General features: G+C 35.3%; 1 protein-coding gene across 1 annotated transcript in view; it reads right to left on the bottom strand.

Annotated features, from left to right (window-relative positions):
• BRCA2 (BRCA2 DNA repair associated) overlaps positions 1 to 17801 on the bottom strand; it is a 41332-nt gene that overhangs the window by 18660 nt on the left and 4871 nt on the right. The window contains exons 7-14 of the mRNA XM_062567126.1: positions 16494 to 16549; positions 15544 to 15646; positions 11479 to 12642; positions 9784 to 10651; positions 5600 to 9615; positions 4237 to 4329; positions 1374 to 1443; positions 556 to 986 (exon numbers count right to left, since the gene is read on the bottom strand). Coding sequence (XP_062423110.1) covers positions 556 to 986; positions 1374 to 1443; positions 4237 to 4329; positions 5600 to 9615; positions 9784 to 10651; positions 11479 to 12642; positions 15544 to 15646; positions 16494 to 16549 — 6801 coding nt within the window. The remainder of the gene's footprint in view (positions 1 to 555; positions 987 to 1373; positions 1444 to 4236; positions 4330 to 5599; positions 9616 to 9783; positions 10652 to 11478; positions 12643 to 15543; positions 15647 to 16493; positions 16550 to 17801) is intronic.

The raw sequence follows: 17801 nt of genomic DNA on the forward strand, positions 1-17801 counted from the left end.
AAACATCAAACAAAAAGAAATAGGTAGATGATGACTAAAAAGTCTGTAATCCTGAGATTCTGACCTGTAAATGGGAGATCTAATTTTGGAAACGCTTATGCATATGTTTAAGCATATTCATAAGTCCTTCCGAAGAAATCCAAATTATTTGATTTTAATAATTACTTAAGTTATACATACTGGAATGTTCTAGAGAGGCTAGAAGGCATAAGCAAGTCCATATACCAGTGGAAGAGCAGAGCATTTAAACTCTGCTGCTTTGAAAATGTTACAGTCAGCCACATGTGTGTGCATGTATAATTGCAATATCAAATGAAACATAACATCTTAAACATTTGTTCCTGAAACAGTGTGTGAAAACAAATTGCTCATGTTTGTTATTAACTTTCAAGATGCATATGCCATATTATGAGCATAGCATAAAGTATTTTGTAGGGAAATCAGGAAACAAAAGCTCATAAAGAAAATAGAAGTCTGACAATGTGCAAAGCCCTTAAAGGTCAAATCCTGATTGTTAGTATTTGTAGTAGGTAAGCAATCAAAATCTGAAAATACCTGAATTGCCATTTTCTAAGTCAGCGTCTGCTGCTTGCTGGATGTAATTGCTGCCCTCTGATTGGGAATGGTGAGCTGCAGCAATGTTTTGTTCAATGGTGATCTGATTTATTTCCCTCTCTTTGTTCATATTTTTGCCAGTCAGTGAGTCACATCTGCTGCTGCTCTCTTGTTGATCTGTAGAGAAAGTCAGCTTTGTTCTGAAGGGTGGAATAAAAGTTTTAACAGTTTTGCCAGGTTTGTACAAGGTTTTTGTTTCTTCAGTCTCTTCAGCCAAGGCCTTATGTGGAGTAGAAAACCCTGAAGTATCACTGGAAGACTGTCTTAGTGCACTGTGCTGAAAAATAGCAGATTTAGATTTAAATCCTTTAAACTCTTGATCCGATAGAGTAAAGGTAGGCTTCTTGACTTCTTGTCGTTCTTTAGTGGCACTGCAGAGGCAAAAAACATTTAAGCATACAGGTTCAACCTCCTGAACAAAAAATCTTCATAAAAATTTTGATATTCTTAATTTAGTAAATTGACTTTCAACACCATGTCAATAAAAAGATAGAACGTTACCTAGTCTTTGACATTTTAAAAACTGAATACTTAATTTGCCTCTACTGGGAAAATAGAAATAAGTGCAAAGCTTCTGTTTTTCCTCTTAGTGAATTACTGCAGCAATACATGTCATATGGTAATTTGATGTATTTATTTTGAAGTAAAATTGATTAGTCTTTTAGAAAGTTGGGTAGCAAGTTACTACCATACATTAAAAAAGTCCCAAGAAACTGCAAGGTCTTAAGAAACACCAAAATATAATATAAATTACTCACCCAAAAGGTCCACAAGTTACAGGTTTTAAAGGAACGTGGTATATAAATTTTCTTCTGTCTTTGAAAATTCCTGTAATTAGAAAAAAAAAGTTTGAAATAGTACATAGATGGATATTCTATAAATTTATAATGTTAATACATAAAAAGACAAGTTTGCAGATTGGGTTAAAACAGTGCTTCATCCTATTTTTTTTTCCAATAAAATATTTGTATAAAATGTCTTTGATGTTGAGAAAGCCATTTTTGTTTTCCTAGTTTATCTTTGATGAACAAAAATATAGAAAAAACAGTTAGGCACAAAACATTTAACACTTCCAGGGCTAATCTTACTATGAGAATAACCCTTGATATCTGAACTTTTTTTTTCAACATTACACCTAGAAACTACTTACAGAAGGAAAAAGCAATTTTATTTAACTGTTCCGAATATTAAAAATTTTTTATAGCACAAATTTGTCTTTCATAATCTGATTGCTACCAAAAATATTATTTCCATTTACCAGTTCAGTAACTAGCATCCTCTGGAACGCAGTGCTCTTGCTCATTTCACATGTTCCACATGGCCAAGACCAGATATTTTGCCAACATCTGTTTGATCTAAGCATTACAGTTACCCTTATTGACTAAATCGAAGATACGCAGATAGTTACAGACCAACAAACACAAATTAGACTCCTAACAGAGAGAGTTTGACACTAGAAGGATGACAGGTTCTCAAAAAAAATCTTGCTGTGGCTAAAATGAAGGAAACAGAATTTTCAGTATTCTGGTGATAAGCCATCATAAATGCAAAGTACATTTTCAAGCAACAACAGAGTTCTCTTCTTTCATGATAATACATAGTTCAAAATACTTGATAATTTAAATGCTGATGCAAAATGCAAGATTAGCCCTTCATGTTTGATTTTTTTTTCAACTTAGAAATGTAAATCTTAAAGATTCTTCTCTCTGGAAAATGAGAAACTGAGCAAGATCATTCTAAAGATAACCTTCAGCTACATGTCATCTAACATGACAAATAAGAAAGATTTAGGAGCACATTATTTCGCCTCATTGGCTGTCAAAACACTTGGCAAGCAATAAATAGGTATGAATAGACTGGCAGCCATCTTAAGAAACCATGGGAAGCAAAATCAAACTCAGCATGTCTGGGGTCACGTAGGAGTTCTGACTGGTTTTATTTAAGGTCTGGGACAGTTACAATACAGGTTAAAAGCCACATAACTGGATGCCATCTCCTATTGAGCTCCAATTCTTGTTCATACTGGTTACAAACAGATCTAAAAGATAAGTGACTAAAAGGCTGAACTCTCATTTCTCATTTGTGAGTGTGCAAGATGTTTTGGGTTCCTGGTAGGGGAATGTTTAGGGGATATTTAATTCCAGGTAAGCTTCCTATTCAATTAAGAACTCATTTAGCAATTTATTTATTTTTAATCTTTCCTTGCAAGAAAGAGAGCATGTTTGCACAAATCAGGTTCTCTTCCTTCCATTATTCTAAACAACATGCCTATCTTGGATTTATCAAGATATTTAAATCATGTCCACCTGGAACTTAAAATTGATTTGTGCTCTGCATTTAGGCTATGAAAAAGAGTTTTCAGATGAGAAGTCATAGATGCCATGTCACCTAGGAGTCAGAGGAAAGATTGTACTTGAGATAGAAGAACTGTTTTCAGTTGTTCCACCATACAGAGTAACACTGTCCAGGTTCTGTTGCAGGGTAAGATAGTACTTACAGATGCAGGGTACAAAATTGTTCTCTGGCAGCAAGTTACAAGTTCCATACAAAATTTTCTTTGAACCACCAATCTTATGTTTAGAACAGATTTAAGATTGCGTTCAGGAGACAATGAATTTGTTCAAAAGATTAGTTTTCTAAGAACCCAGTATCTAGTGACAGAACTCACTCTACACTCTAATGTAGGTAAATCATTATAGTTACTGTTATAACTGTGGACTTTCTTGATGCTACTGCAATGCCAAAGGGAAGCCAACTTTATTGATAGCAGTATGTGCTGATCAAAAATCCAAGAAACTGAGCACTGGAATCATGTGTTCAAGAAAACTGTTTTGCATCTCCCATGAAATATTAAAAGGATTACATTTTTTTTCCTGAATCTGATGCAATTCCCTTGGGAGTAGCCTAGCACGGAAGGTACTTCCTTAAATGGACAGTAAAGGTGGACCAGAACTGAACTGTGTATCAGAACAACATTAGAACCATTCATGACCAAATCTTTCCACAGCTTCAAGAGAAAAGCTATCCACATTATCCAAAGGAATAGGAAGGTGAGGTTTTCCAGATTCTTGTAATGAGCAATGCAGATAAGAATCTAGGTTAGAGAATAGCTGTCTGAGAATAAACCAAAATGGAGATGGTATTGGAACTGGTAGGAATGGTAGGTAATCCAATTTCTCACAATCTCAAATCTCAAAATCCCAAACTCAGTTGGAAGAATATATTGATCTATAATTTCATAATTAAAACCTACATCTACAGGAAAAAGAAAAGGTATTGATGATCTTAACATACAATAATTTGTGAGGAATGTAGTTATTGACAGGCAATATTGACAGGATATCCTACCAATTCCTACCATGTTGGAAATAAAACAGTATTCTTGAAGTAATAATATTTTTTTAGTATATTTAGATACTATGATAAAGGTATGCAATTAATCATGTGATTTCAAGTCAGCAGAGACATCATCATAGCAGCTTCCTTGATTTTTTTTGTGACTATATTGGTAAGAGAAACAGTTGAACAATCTTGCTTTGTTAGTTTATTGCAAATTGAAAAATTCGAAAGCTAATACCTGACACTAAATTATTTCTTAGGACACAAGAATGCTAAAATTACCATCAGGGGTGCTTTTCAAAGCTTTCAAAGATTTGGCAGGATTCTTTGTTCTGTCAAATTCAGGTAGCAGCTGTCTTTTAATTGGAGGCTCTCCTACAATAAAAACACAAATTTAAAAGATTAACTTCCTTTTAAGTTCTGTTTCTTACCCAGCATTGTATAAGTTAACTCAATTTCTAAATAAAACATTCAAGTCACAACACACTGAAGTAGCAGGTCTTCAAATCACATTTCTATATCAAAAATATTTTTTTCCAATACAGAGATACTTTACCACGCTTTGTAAAGCTTTCTTTTGTACAGGATGACTATATAGTGTTAACAAGAATAGTTTTGAGACACCATTCAATAATGTCTGTTGCAGATTTTTTTGTGGTCACTAGGTTGTCCCCTCCAAGTCAAAATCTGTGAGCCTTAAGTTACCAGACATCCTGAGACAGTCTGTCTCAGGAAGTCCACCATGTGGACTTCAGTACCACAGCTCACCTATTTCTTTTATACTTTCAGTAATCAAGGGGCCCTTACACAATTTTTTATATATATTTTACAGACACACACAAACACACACACATCTTTTTAAAGAAGCTATAACAAAGGGTATGGTTCCATTGTGGCACAAACTGATTCAAGATGAAGTAGTAGAGTCCCATCTGCCTTTCCACACTTACTCAAACTTTCTTGCATTAGCCCCCCGGCCCTTTGTAGCAGAACTTGTGGGAGTTGGGCAGCGAGTCTGCTGCAACCTATCCCTTCCATGACCTTTTCTCAGCCAGCCAAGGTCCCTGAACAGAACTTGAGTGACTGTGCAAGCATTGTTATTAACACTGAAGCCTTGAGATAGATGAGCTTTAGACAGTAAGGAACCATGCTTTTAGACCAACAACTATTTTTCAAATTGGACTAGCAGTCTGAATGTAAGTGAAACCACGTCCTCATTCACAAGGCACAAAATGGTGAAAATGGAAACTCTACTTCTCATTTTTAAATGCAAAAAAAAAAAAAAAAAGACAGCTTGTGCAGAGAGTAGTACAACAGCCTATTCAAAAAGAAGGAAGATTAAGACTATCTCCTCAGAGAGAAAAGAGGTAGTAACTTTTTTCCATACCTTTACACAACACCTGGAGCTTTCACAGAACAGCAAAACCTGCACAGCTTTAGAATTATTAGTAACAAATTTGGCTTGTACTATGCGTTTCGGGCTGGAAAGAATAGTTGAATCCTTGCTTACAGCAAAAACTTTGTTGTTGATATTAAGAGACAGAAGTTCAATTTCTAGATGACAAAAGTATCAATTTGTTATATGCAAAAAACCACCCACCAAAATAGAAGTATGAAGTTGAACATACATAAGACAAAGACCTACCGACTGAGGTATTTCCTTCCAAGTGCCTCTTCCCAAACATCTTATTTTGAAAGATTTTATCCAGTATTCTGCCACTGAAGGATTGTGTGGCATTAATTTGTACTCCAGAATTTGAAAGATCATCTTCAATAAAAGCTTTTGCACTTTCTACAGCCTCCACTTCCAAGCAATTTTTTGGAGTTTGGAAACATGCAAAGTTAATATTCAGTCCTGCTTTAGCAACAGTACTACATGAAACTGCTTCAGACTTTGTTTCCTTCTCCAGATTCTGCTGCCCTTCTGCCAGAGATGAGGTCTCCTCTTGCTGAAAACTATTTTTAAATAATGTTAACTGCTTGTCTTTCTTGCTGTGCAATATGTACTCAGGCATTTTAGCATGGTGAGTGCTTGCAAGAGGCTTCATTTCCTCCGAGCAGATTCTTTCTAATTCAAGTTCTTCACTGAATCTTTCTTCAACTTTGGGTTCTGAGATCACTTTATCTACTATTTTGGCTGTATTGCTACAATCAGTTAGAGATTTTACAGGTTGACTGCTCTCTTTAGTTGAATCGAGTTGATATGCAATGCCAAGCCTATTGCTTACAAAGTCATCAGAATCTTTTAAAATTGCCTTTGCTTTCTGATAGGCATTTTCAGAGACTTTTACTTGCTTTCCACTTGCAGTGCTGAACCCAAAAGCAGGTTGTAAAATCAGCTCAGTGTTGGAATTCTCTCCCCCTTTTGGTAACATTAGCCTCATTTTCTTAGGAACTGCTTCAGTGCTTGCATCAGAATTAACATCTTCCTCAACTGAAAGTATTTCTCGCAGATCTGAGGAACTATTATTTTCCATTTCAGAAAAGAGCTGCCTAGCTTTCCTCAATGACTCTTCTGATAATTGTACCGGTTTACCACTTGCTGTACTAAAAAATCCAAGATTACTTACAGAAGAATCTGACTGCCTTATCTGCTTATCTAGCATAGGCGAGTGTCCTAAAAGCTTAATGTTCTGCTTAAAGCATCTCATCTGAGAATTCGGAACAGACTCTACATCTGCAAGCGTATTTGTATCATGGTGTTCATTTTCACCAGAATTCTCATTTACATTAATGAAATGAGACGCAACTGAATTAGTCACCTCACCTTTTGCAGTGTTTAAGAGTTTAGCAGAATCAAGACACTGAGTGTGAACAATGAAAGATGAATTTGCAGCATTTTCCATCTGATTAGTATTTGAATTAGTTTCAGATTTAGGTTTCACAGATACTGCATTGTTTTCTTGAAATATTTGTCTGACTCTTGCTAATGTATTTTTTGAAACAGAAATTGCTTTACCTTTGGCTGTAGTAATCATAATTGGTTTCAGATCATCCATTTGTTTTTCAACATTAAAATTATGTGATGTTTCTTCTGATCTGGTCAAATTAGTTTCATCTTCAAGACGACCAGTTGGGGACTGTTTTGGGTGAGCAGTAACTGTGGTGTCTGTGAAGTAGTTTGTATCAGAGTAAGATTCATCTAGATGCTCTGAGTCAATTTCCTTACTGTCACAATTCAAGTAAGAGCTACTTTTTGAGTAAGTTAAGAGTAGAGACTGATTAGATTTATTTTTACTGTCCTCAGAAAATAAACTAGTTTTTGCATCTCTAGGCACAGAATCATCTGCAAGGTCACTTGATATCTTCATTAAGTGCAGAGATACTGCAGATTGCACAGGACAATTATGCTTATTTTCTGAATGATCATTCTTTTTTGTGGAATATTCCACGTCTCTCTCTGCAAACAGCTTTTCATCCTCAGACAATGAAGTTCCACTTAAAGCATCACTCTTCTTTCCAGGAAATTGTGACTCTCCAAATCTAACATCAGCTTTTTTTTGTGCATGTTGAATTCCAAAATTTCTTTCATAATCTTTACCTATATTAACAAATGCATCTTTCTGAACAGTATGGAGCATAACAGTTTGTTTAAAAGGACTATGCTCTCCTGTCTGTTTAAACTGATCTCCAGTTTCTTTACAAGGAAGATTTTCACTAAAATTAAGTGTTTCAGGATCACACTGAGCAGTACTTTTAATACATGAATCACAGTCTCTGACACAATCTGTACTACATCTCCTTTTCCTTAAGGGGTCCTCAAAATTGTCATTCTGTTCCTTTCCTAAAAAAAGATTTTCTTCTGCAAAAAACTGTTCAGCTTTAGCTAAAAATCCATCAGCAATTGTTATTTTCTTGCCACTGGCCGTATGGAAGCCAGTTGGATAACTCCCTTTAACTGCATTTTCTTCCACATTCATCTCTTGCTGGAAAGGTATTTGATGATGATGGTATGAGGCTATTTTTATTTTGCTGTGGTTGACAGACAGGTTCTTACCAGGGATGGTGTCTGCTTCTTCTGTGTTTTTATTATTTGTCTTTCGTTTATCAGAGTTCTCTGAAACGCTTAGATCTCTTTTGCAAGATTTTATGTTGAGTAAATATACAGAATCATCCAAAGATGCATCAGAAATGGATATACCACTATTAGCTGCAGTTTGAAAACTTTGTGGTAAGAATTTATCTTCTTGATTTCTCTCCTGTCCTTTCTGATTAGGAATCAGTTTTTCCATTTCATTGGATATAACTAAACTATGTTTTGCTCCAGTTGTATTAGCATCTCCTATACACATTACATCTAAAGAATCTTCTTGCAAACTGCCTTCAACCTGGCAATCTTCTTGATTCAAAAACTGTTTGGAAGTTTTCAGATTCTGGTTGTGTTTTTTAATGGATGATAGACAGTTTTCCATTTCACAGGCAGAATATCTAACATTATTAGTACAACTAAAATTGACATTTTCATAATCATTTCTTGATCTTTTTGCCCAGTTTTCTGTATTTCCTCTAAGCGGTGTACTAGTATTTTCCTCATATTTTTTCTCTGAATGGTGGGAAACTGAATCTGTGTAGGAATCAGAACCTACACTTTTAACATTTGTAACACAAACTGTCTTTCTTCTATTTTCTTTTGTCAGGTGTCCAAAAAAATTCCAGTCAGAAGACTTATGCCCATTCGAACTCTGGCATCTAGTATTAGTTTCAGAAGATTTAAAGTAATAGTTATCATCATCCACATCCCTGAACAGCTCTGCAGACCTGGTCAAAGCTGCTTTAGAAATATTTATTTTTTTACCTCCAGCTGAAGTAAAGCCCACAAAATTAGAGAAATTTTCCTGTATAGGCACTGGAAGGCTTTGACCATCAGATATTCTATTTCCATCTAAGTGAGTAAAAGTAACCTCTTTGTAATTTTTATGGAAAAGCATTTTATTCTCTTTTTCATATTCCATCATTTTAGATGCTTCATTAGTGTCTTTCTGCCTACTACAAGACTTGGGGTTTTTTGCTTGATTTTCAGATTTAAGAGCATTACAAAAATCAGTATCTTCCCATATTTCAGAAATATTTTCTACATTTGTTGTATCATTTGTTTCTCCAGTTCCAAACTGTTGAGAAACATGACTTTGTAACACGTTACTTTGCTTTCTAAACTGTGTAAACTCAAACTGGCTGCCTGTTTCTTCCAAGATATTAGAAAGTTCAGCAACTTCAGCTTCTTGGCTTGCTGTCAGAGTTTGATTTGGTTCTTGCAAGGACTGTTGACTTTGTTGACAAATTTGAAAATCTGTACATAGATCAACTTTATGTGGAATAAACTGTGTATGCCTAGGTTCAAGAAAACTTGCCTGTGAACCTAAAGAATCAGATAAATTACTGTCCAATTTGCTTTCCACATCTGAGAAAAACATATTTGCCTCTTTAACTTGATCTGAAATATTTCTGACTCTTGCCATGGAAGAGGCTTCAAAGCATTCATTTTCAATATCTTTGAACAACATTTTGCTTTTTGCTATACTGTCTTCAGAGAATTTGATCTGCTTATTGGAAGCTGTTTGAAAGCCACCAAAACTCAGATTTAAATTGCATGCATTTAGATTTCCTGACCATCTCTCCTTATGTTCTAGGTTCTCATTTGGATTTTTGTTTAAATATACAGGTTTTACTGAATATATATCTTTGTATGATGCAATAATTTTAGAAGGAATTACTTTTGTCTTCTTTAAGTAATGTTTATCTTCAATGTTAGGTTCTGGCACTTTCTTTGACAGATAAAGTCTTGCTTTTCGAGTCATGGCTGCAAAATGATCTTGTGCAAAAAGATCTGGTGCTGCTTGTTTATCTTTTCCAGAAATTACTTCATTTAAAGAATTATCAGCTATACAATGCAACAATTCTTTAGTGCTCTCTACATCTACATTATTGCAAGCAGTTGCTTGCAGGTTTTCATCATTTTCAGTTGACTTTGTTTCTTGATTGGTAGCTACAATTTCTGAAAAGGAAGCTATATCTATTTTTTTCACATGTTTTAGTTCAGTATTACAATTTTCTGAGCCTTTTATTCCCAAAGGTGCAAGTATTTCTCTACATTCAACTACTGACAACTGCTCTGTAGCATGCTTTTTTTCAGATGATATTTTATTACAATAATCACTACTGACCTTACTTATGTCAAAGTTGATTTGACTCGAGGTATTACTGAAACAACAGTTTGTCACAGATGTTGTGCCATGCTGCATATCAGTGAAGCATTCATTATCACCAGCAGAAGACTGTGCAAGCTGTCCTTTAAGGCACTGAGGTACAGTAGCTCCATCACTCACATTAATACTCATATGCATATCCTCCTTGTCTTTCTCTAAGCAATAGCCTTTAGGCACAAATCTAGAATGCTTCTTTGCCATAAGGCGTGCTGAAGTTAGAACTTTACGTTTTATATTTGAAATACTTTCCCTATTTAAAGATTCTGTCATGTTTTCTTTCAAAGCATTAGATACTTCTAAGCATTTTAATGATGTAACAGGTTGATGCTGTCTTGCATTTTTCCCTATGTCTTCCAGCTCCTGTTGTTTCAGCCTATCATTGAAGGCATTATCAGATGAGTTATCTATTATATCCATTTTTATGGTACAAGTGCTGAAATTATTTTCCTTGATATTTGATTGCAAATACTTTCTCTGAGCAGAAAGTAAGCAGCCTACAAAAAAAATTACAGAATAGACATGTTAAATAAAGTGATTATCACTTAAAAAAAATGCAGATTAATTTTTCTGGAAAATTTTAACTCATTCACAAGATACATATGCTTAATGCTGGTACTATAAATACCACTTTTGCTTCCAAATATGAAAGTCTCGTCAAAAGTGGAGCTTTGTCTGATCTAATCATATTCTAATAGCCAGAAATAAGCAAGTAATCTGCAATTAATGCCATCATTTAAAATAATTGATTTGTAGTTGTAATTAAAATTGGAAAAGACCCGACTTCTATTGCTTCTGTCTCAACAAAGGATATGCTTTAAACTCCAAACAAATACTTCAGTTCTTAAAATTAAGTAACTATTCTGAAAGAAGAACAGCTTTTAAAAATAAGAGTATATGCTTACTTTTTAAAAATATCTTGTGCTCCTGGAAGAAACAGATCTACAAACTGAAACCTTCTAACTTTAGAAAAATAGCCAAAAAACTGTAACATTCTTTATGCTGTCTTAGAAATCATTTATGAAGGCAGGAAAACACTGACACTCTGGGTGTCTAAACAGCAATGGCAGAGATAACTGAGCTTGTCAATTAGAATGATGGTTCAAGCTGGAAGTTTCTATTCCAGAAACTAGTTTGAGACTAAGTAAGATAGCTATTTGCAAGTATTAATGCTATTCTGTCACTATTATCATTAATAGACCAATTCCAAGTCTTGGTTACCAGACTAGTCAGTTGCAGAGCTGCTTTATCACTGATAACTAATAAATAATTTAATAAGTGAACAGAGAATCCTTCACCAATGAAAAAAAGCTTAATGATATACCTTGATCATCATCTCTGGTCACATGACAACCTTTAAATTCAAATGAATCAAATTCTGAAGATGGCAATGTAGGATGAATAGGTGATTCAGAGGTTAGTTCTTTTTGAATTTTTTCTTCTTGATACAGTAAAGTGTTATTTATAGTATAAATAAACCTTTTGGATCTCTTTTTCAAGCTGGATAACATATTCAGCCTTTTAAAGTCAGATTTTGCAAGAGTATTTTCACTATCTGCTAAATGTAGGTCACTGCAGTTATCTGGAGATGCAGTGCTACATACAAGCGGATGAGACAGAACGTCAGTTATGACAGATTTAGAAGTTGCCTTTAAGTGCTTGGAAAAGCTGCTGTTGTAGACTACAGCATACTCTGTGACATTTGTACTTTCAATTAAAAAAGAATTACAGTCTAAAAAGCTCACTTTAGAAACCTTTTCAGCAGCAAATCCTTTTATTAACTTCGGATCTTGAATACTCATAGACTCAGATTTTACTGGAGGTATTTCCAATGTTGGATTGTTCTCAGAATTTTTTACTTCATAGCACTTCTCTGACAAATTGACATTCAACAGCTTTTGTGCTTTTAACAAACTTGAAGTATTCAGTAAAGATGTTTCTACAGCATCCTCTTTGGTCATTAATATTGCTTTCTCTTCTAAATTTTTCTCACTACTTAAGTCAGATGGGTTACACATGGCCATTTCCAAGTGAGTTACATCTAGACCAGATAAGCTTAGCTGAGACCACTGACTGAATGAAGATGACAGGTCTTCTTTCACAAGCTTCTTGTTCTCAGATGATTTCTGTATTCTGTTATCTTGCATATCTATTTTGATTTTAAGTGACTCCAATTCCTTTTCCTGTCCTATTAAATAGGCATGTTTAACATATCTCATATCTTCATCAGTTTTCTGAAGTAAAGAATCCTTCATTTCTGAGTGTTTTTTCTCAGTCCAGCTAGTTTTCACTTCCTGTGATCTGCCAGTCTGTTCAGAAGCAACATCCCCCCTTCCTTGTACTTTATCTGTGGTTATTTCACATATCTCTACTTCATCCAAGGCATTTGGCTTCAGCAGAAAGGTTCCATTGGACTTAGTAGACATGCTGAATGTATCCTCAAAGCTATCCATCTCTCCAAATGAGCCATCTAATATCTTCTCGGACTCTAAATAGTTTAGATAAGATAGAGAGGAAACAGAATAAAGATTAAATTATGGGAAATAACTTGAGAAACAGCATTGTGTTTTTTACCATAAAATCCAAAGCTGTATTTACCTTTACTCAGGAGTAAGTGTGGGAAGATAAATGTATGCACCTCTAAAGTAGGTTATTCTCCAACAGCTACTGTTAGAGGGAGGAAGGAGCAGGCAAGAGACATATGCAGATGCCCCTAGCCTTCTGAAGACTGAAGTGATTAAGCAGGTTTCCAAGATGAAACCTATTTTTTTCAAAAGAATCTTGCTTTTTCAAGACAGGAGATTGAGTAGGAAACTTTACAAGATGAATTTCCAGATTTTTTTTCCTTGGAAGTTTATACCAGATTGTGGGCTGCCTAATTTTATCTGTAGCTGAGAGTTAAGGGAACTGTTATTTAAGGGTGATTCTATTAAACTATGCTTTTTCCTTTGATATACAGTATTATAAGATTATATTAGAAAGGTTTTTAAATACTTTTTTTTTTTAATTGCTTAGCCAGCTTTAACGGGTCCCAAGTGATCAGCTAAAATATTAGAAAAATAATGAAGATTTTTGTTTGTGTACAAAAATACCATGGCACTACTGCAGAGAGTCCAACATAGGGCTAAAAGATGATCAGAGGGCTGGAGCATCGGCCCTGTGAGGAACGGCTGCGAGAGCTGGGCCTCTTCAGCCTGGGGAAGAGAAGACTGAGGGGGGATCTTATCAACGTGCACAAGTACCTGAAGGGAGGGTGTCAGGGGGACACGCACAAACTCTTTTCAGTTGTCCCGTGTGACAGGACAAGAGGCAATGGGCAGAAATTGAAGCACAGGAAGTTCCGCCTGAACGTGAGGGGGAATCTTTTCACTGTGAGAGTGACGGAGCACTGGCACAGGCTGCCCAGGGAGGTTGTGGAGTCTTCTTCTCTGGAGATCTTCAAGGCCCACCTGGATGTAACCCTGTCTAACATGTTCTAGGTGACCCTGCTGAGCGGGGAGGTTGGATTAGATGATCTCCAGAGGTCCCTTCCAACCTTACTGATTCTATGAAAAAAATCCAAGCTTTGGTAGACAGCCTTGAAAATCCATATAAAAAAATAAAAATATCACTTTCTCAAATGTATGAAACTAGTCTTACCTTTTAAAATATTTAACATTCAGAAAGATAGCTAGCTTTTATTCTGAGGGTACTTTTTAAGACAGGAAAACTTATTTTTCATATTACGGAAATTGTAATCCAGTACCCTGAAATATCCCCCTCTTCTGTTTTTCTAAGCACATAACCAATACCATAACCTTTTCCATAAGCATTTTTTCAGGTAAATTTTCTTTAATTTAGAACTATTTTCCCATTTAGAAGTATTAAATAATCTAGAGTTAGAAAGATTTTCCATTTAGAAGTCCCTAGAAGATTATTCAATACTTGGTCACACATATCCAACAGTTCGTAATACAATCCAGTAACTGCTCATGCCCAACCTATAGGCATAATATCACCTCTCTCATCACATCTCTTGAATAGTTACTGATTCTCTTTCCTTTCTATTTTTAACCAGAGTGGCAGAAGGCATCACTAAACAAGATTTCTGAAAGAAGCAGCAGTAATACTACAGATTGAAACTGGAAGTCCTTTTCCCAGATTAAAAGTCCATTCCTCTGGAGCAAATTCTGTGCCCACATCCTTTCACTTTGTAATCATCTGTTAACAAAACTGTCTTTCTTCTAACATTGTATCTTTGAATGCCAACTTAAATATTATCAAAAGGGGAACATATAGAAAAAGAACCACTTACAAACATTATTATGAACTGTAAAGGCCACAGTTTCTTCTTCCCTCTTCTTTTTATTACAGGTATTTTAATTAGGCTTTTCTAGTGTATTATGGGCTGTGATAAGGTATTCTGGAAGTGAAGGAAAAATTTGTGCCCTGTGCTGTTTTCCAGAAGTATTATACTGACCATAAACTACTTACATTTAGCAACAATTTGTCTCTTCCTTCGTGCTTGAAACTAAAATACAAAAACAGTAACACAGATCTTTCTGCAAGGAATGATGTTTCCTGATTCCAGCACTCTTAGCCCTCCCTTGTCAATTCCTACACTGATTCTTTTGCAATATTTATGTTTACTAACGATATTTTAGGGCAGCTCATTTAATTTAGATAAGGAGGAGACATACAGTCCCAAAGCTTCAGCTTCCCATCTATCCCATGTTTATCACTACAACACCCAAATATCCTGAACAAGGTTCTCTGATAATATCCTTCTGATAATGGCTTTCTGCCATTTCTCAGCAAAAAAGTGAAAGCCAAAGCTTATGTTTACTCTTCTTCACTAACGTGTTCTAAGAACATACTATGAAAACAATTTTTGTTGGCCAAGTATTTTCTGATTCATTCCAAAGGGTAACATTCCATTTTCCTAGAGTTTTTCATGTTTTGAACTACAAACGAGGAAACAAATGCAGAAAGAATAGCAAGATTAAAAAGCAAGCACACCACAGAATAATAAGTGTTAGGCTGAAACTGCATCATAAACACAAACCAATCTGATAGCCAGAAACAGCAGTCTTGCTCCCCCTTCAGCCTGGACCTATTTTTTCTCTTTCATCTCTCACTTCCAGACAGAGTCACTCCTCTTCACTTACATCAGTACCAATCTAGTTATCCAACAGCGTAATAACCTGATCTAATTCACTGACCCATCAGAAACTGATTCCTCTTCTTTATGGCAAGATTAGTTTTACAAGTAGAATCAACTTAGGAGGTGGGAGTACACAACTAGCAGAGGAAATAAACTGTAAGATTAGCTCGAAGTATATAACAGAACTTCATCCTCCATCTTGCTTCACAAAATGCCCAGTAACAGTAGTAAAGCATCAATACTTACCAAAATCTTCAGCATTTAGCTTTATTGCCTCTGATATGGACTGTATACTTGTATCATTCCTCCCAGTATTTTTATCATGTTTGGAGCAAAAATTATATGAAACCTATAAACCCAAGAGTCAATCTGTTACATACATTGCCTATCAGCAATGCTCACTTTAACATTAAAGCCTGAACATTTACTATGAGCAATTCTGCACTACTTAAAATAAAATGCAGCATATTTTTTCACAGAAACTGAATACCTTGAAAACAAGTCAGTCAATAATTCTGTAACCAGCTTAAGGGCAGTGAATGAGTTCAGTAGTTTATCATAAATAAGTCTCTCAAAAAAAGAAGGAACTAGAAGAATGAGAAAAGTTTTTTTAGTTTGCAACAGTTGGTTTGTTAACTGTGAAGTTTCAGGTAGGAAGAATGAAATATAAATCCATAACTGAATTCCATTAGCACTGCCCTTAGTTTTCAGTCTCAAAAAAATCATTAAATGTCCACATTTAATGTTCAAAACTACAATTGTGCAGGACCTCTCTTTCCTAAAAATACAAAAGAATTGAAATTAATACTCAATTTTAACTCTTGGTGTAGTGTCTTTTTTGACAATGTAACACAAACAGCAACTCTCACAACTTTGAGAAGAGTGAGGAAAACACAGGTACTAACAATCATACAGCAAAGTGTCATATTGCAGTTCCTAGAGTTGATTTCTGTTTGAATGACCCACACTGCTGCTGAATCCAAGTTATGAAGGATGAAAAAAAAAAATGCTTTCACATAGCCTACAGCCAGGTTTTGCAAGCTTAGTTTTGTGAGCAGTAAATTTTAAAAATAGCCAAGTAAGAGAGCCTAGAATGAAAGTGACAAAAATTTTTATTTATGGCTTAAAGAATTTGAGTATGTAACTAAATAGCTTAAATGTAATTAAAGGATAGCATAGCTCTTAAGTCTACTTACTATCTCAGCTCTTTCATCTTGTTGCTTTACTTCAGAAATGGAATCATTCTCTCTAGCTTTAGAAGAAAGACAGAGAAATCAATTCATTTGTTCTTAGGTGACTGGCTGAGTGTGTTCAAAAACAGTTGGGGTTTTGACAGGGTTTATTATATTGTTGAGGGGATTATTTTAAATGCAACTGAAGTCAGTAAACTAACAAAACAGTCCCCTAAAGACTAACTGCAAGTTTAGCTAAAAAACACTTAAAAGTGAGATTCTCTGCTAAGAGATAGCATACACATGCAGTGCCCTAACAGCATAAAACACCCTAGATTATAACATGTGGCTGCTGCTATGTAGGTGCAGCAGGAACCAACCCGAGCCCACTATCACCCTTTCCAGCAGTTATGCATGGCACTGCTCCTTGATTTTCCTTCTGTCACATGATCTGGATAAATACTTTAAGCCACTGTCAGGAATTCAGTGTTTCCTTGCCCCTTCCCCCTACAACAGCAGTAATATCTGTTTTATCTATATTATAAAAGGAGTGTAAACTCTATTTTTAAGATTGCTAAAGAGCAGTATCTTGACATATCACCTTTCGTTGACACAGCATCTAGATTTTTGTGTGGTATTAAGATTAGCAACATGAATTCCTCTGCTGAAACAGCCAAACAACTTGCTCTTTCTCACTCTTTCCTTTTACAAGTGACTGATGACAGAAAGTGGGCATCATGACTATAAAATACTATGCTCATCCAGAAAGTAAGAAAATGAGAAAGAGGGTTTAAACCTCATCTCCCAGGAGAGTCTCTCTAAGAGAGGGTTAGTTTCCCCAGACTTCCTTTTCAAGTCACACCATTCCAAAGCCATAAACAAGCAAAATGGCACAAATTAGACCTGTGAATGGTGAAATCCAGAAACCCATCCTTGCTGAGAGAGGGGACTTCCAGAATGCATTCTTAGCCATACACTTGATACTGTGACAATTTAATAACAATAATTAAAAAAACCACAGTCAGGATATAAGCCAACATCTAAGTCTTTGCATTTTCAAGAGTTTTCATCATCAAGTCATAAAGTTATTTTTTTTTTTTTTTTGCCTTTTAATCACTTGAAAACAAATTCCACTTAGGGCAAAACCTTAGGTCGAAGCTTGATATTCAGTAGCTATGCCATTTAACAGTCATCACCCTGTCATTTTCATCCTCTATTATGTGACACAGCTGTTTGTGCAGCTGTGCAGTAAATGAGATCCAAGAATTACTCTGACTGAATAATCTAGGAAAAATTGTTTTTCAACTTGATCGGTATCCCAATCTGCTTCAC

This window comes from Rhea pennata, chromosome 1, assembly GCF_028389875.1.
Source record: "Rhea pennata isolate bPtePen1 chromosome 1, bPtePen1.pri, whole genome shotgun sequence".
In the NCBI taxonomy this organism is placed as follows: domain Eukaryota; kingdom Metazoa; phylum Chordata; class Aves; order Rheiformes; family Rheidae; genus Rhea; species Rhea pennata.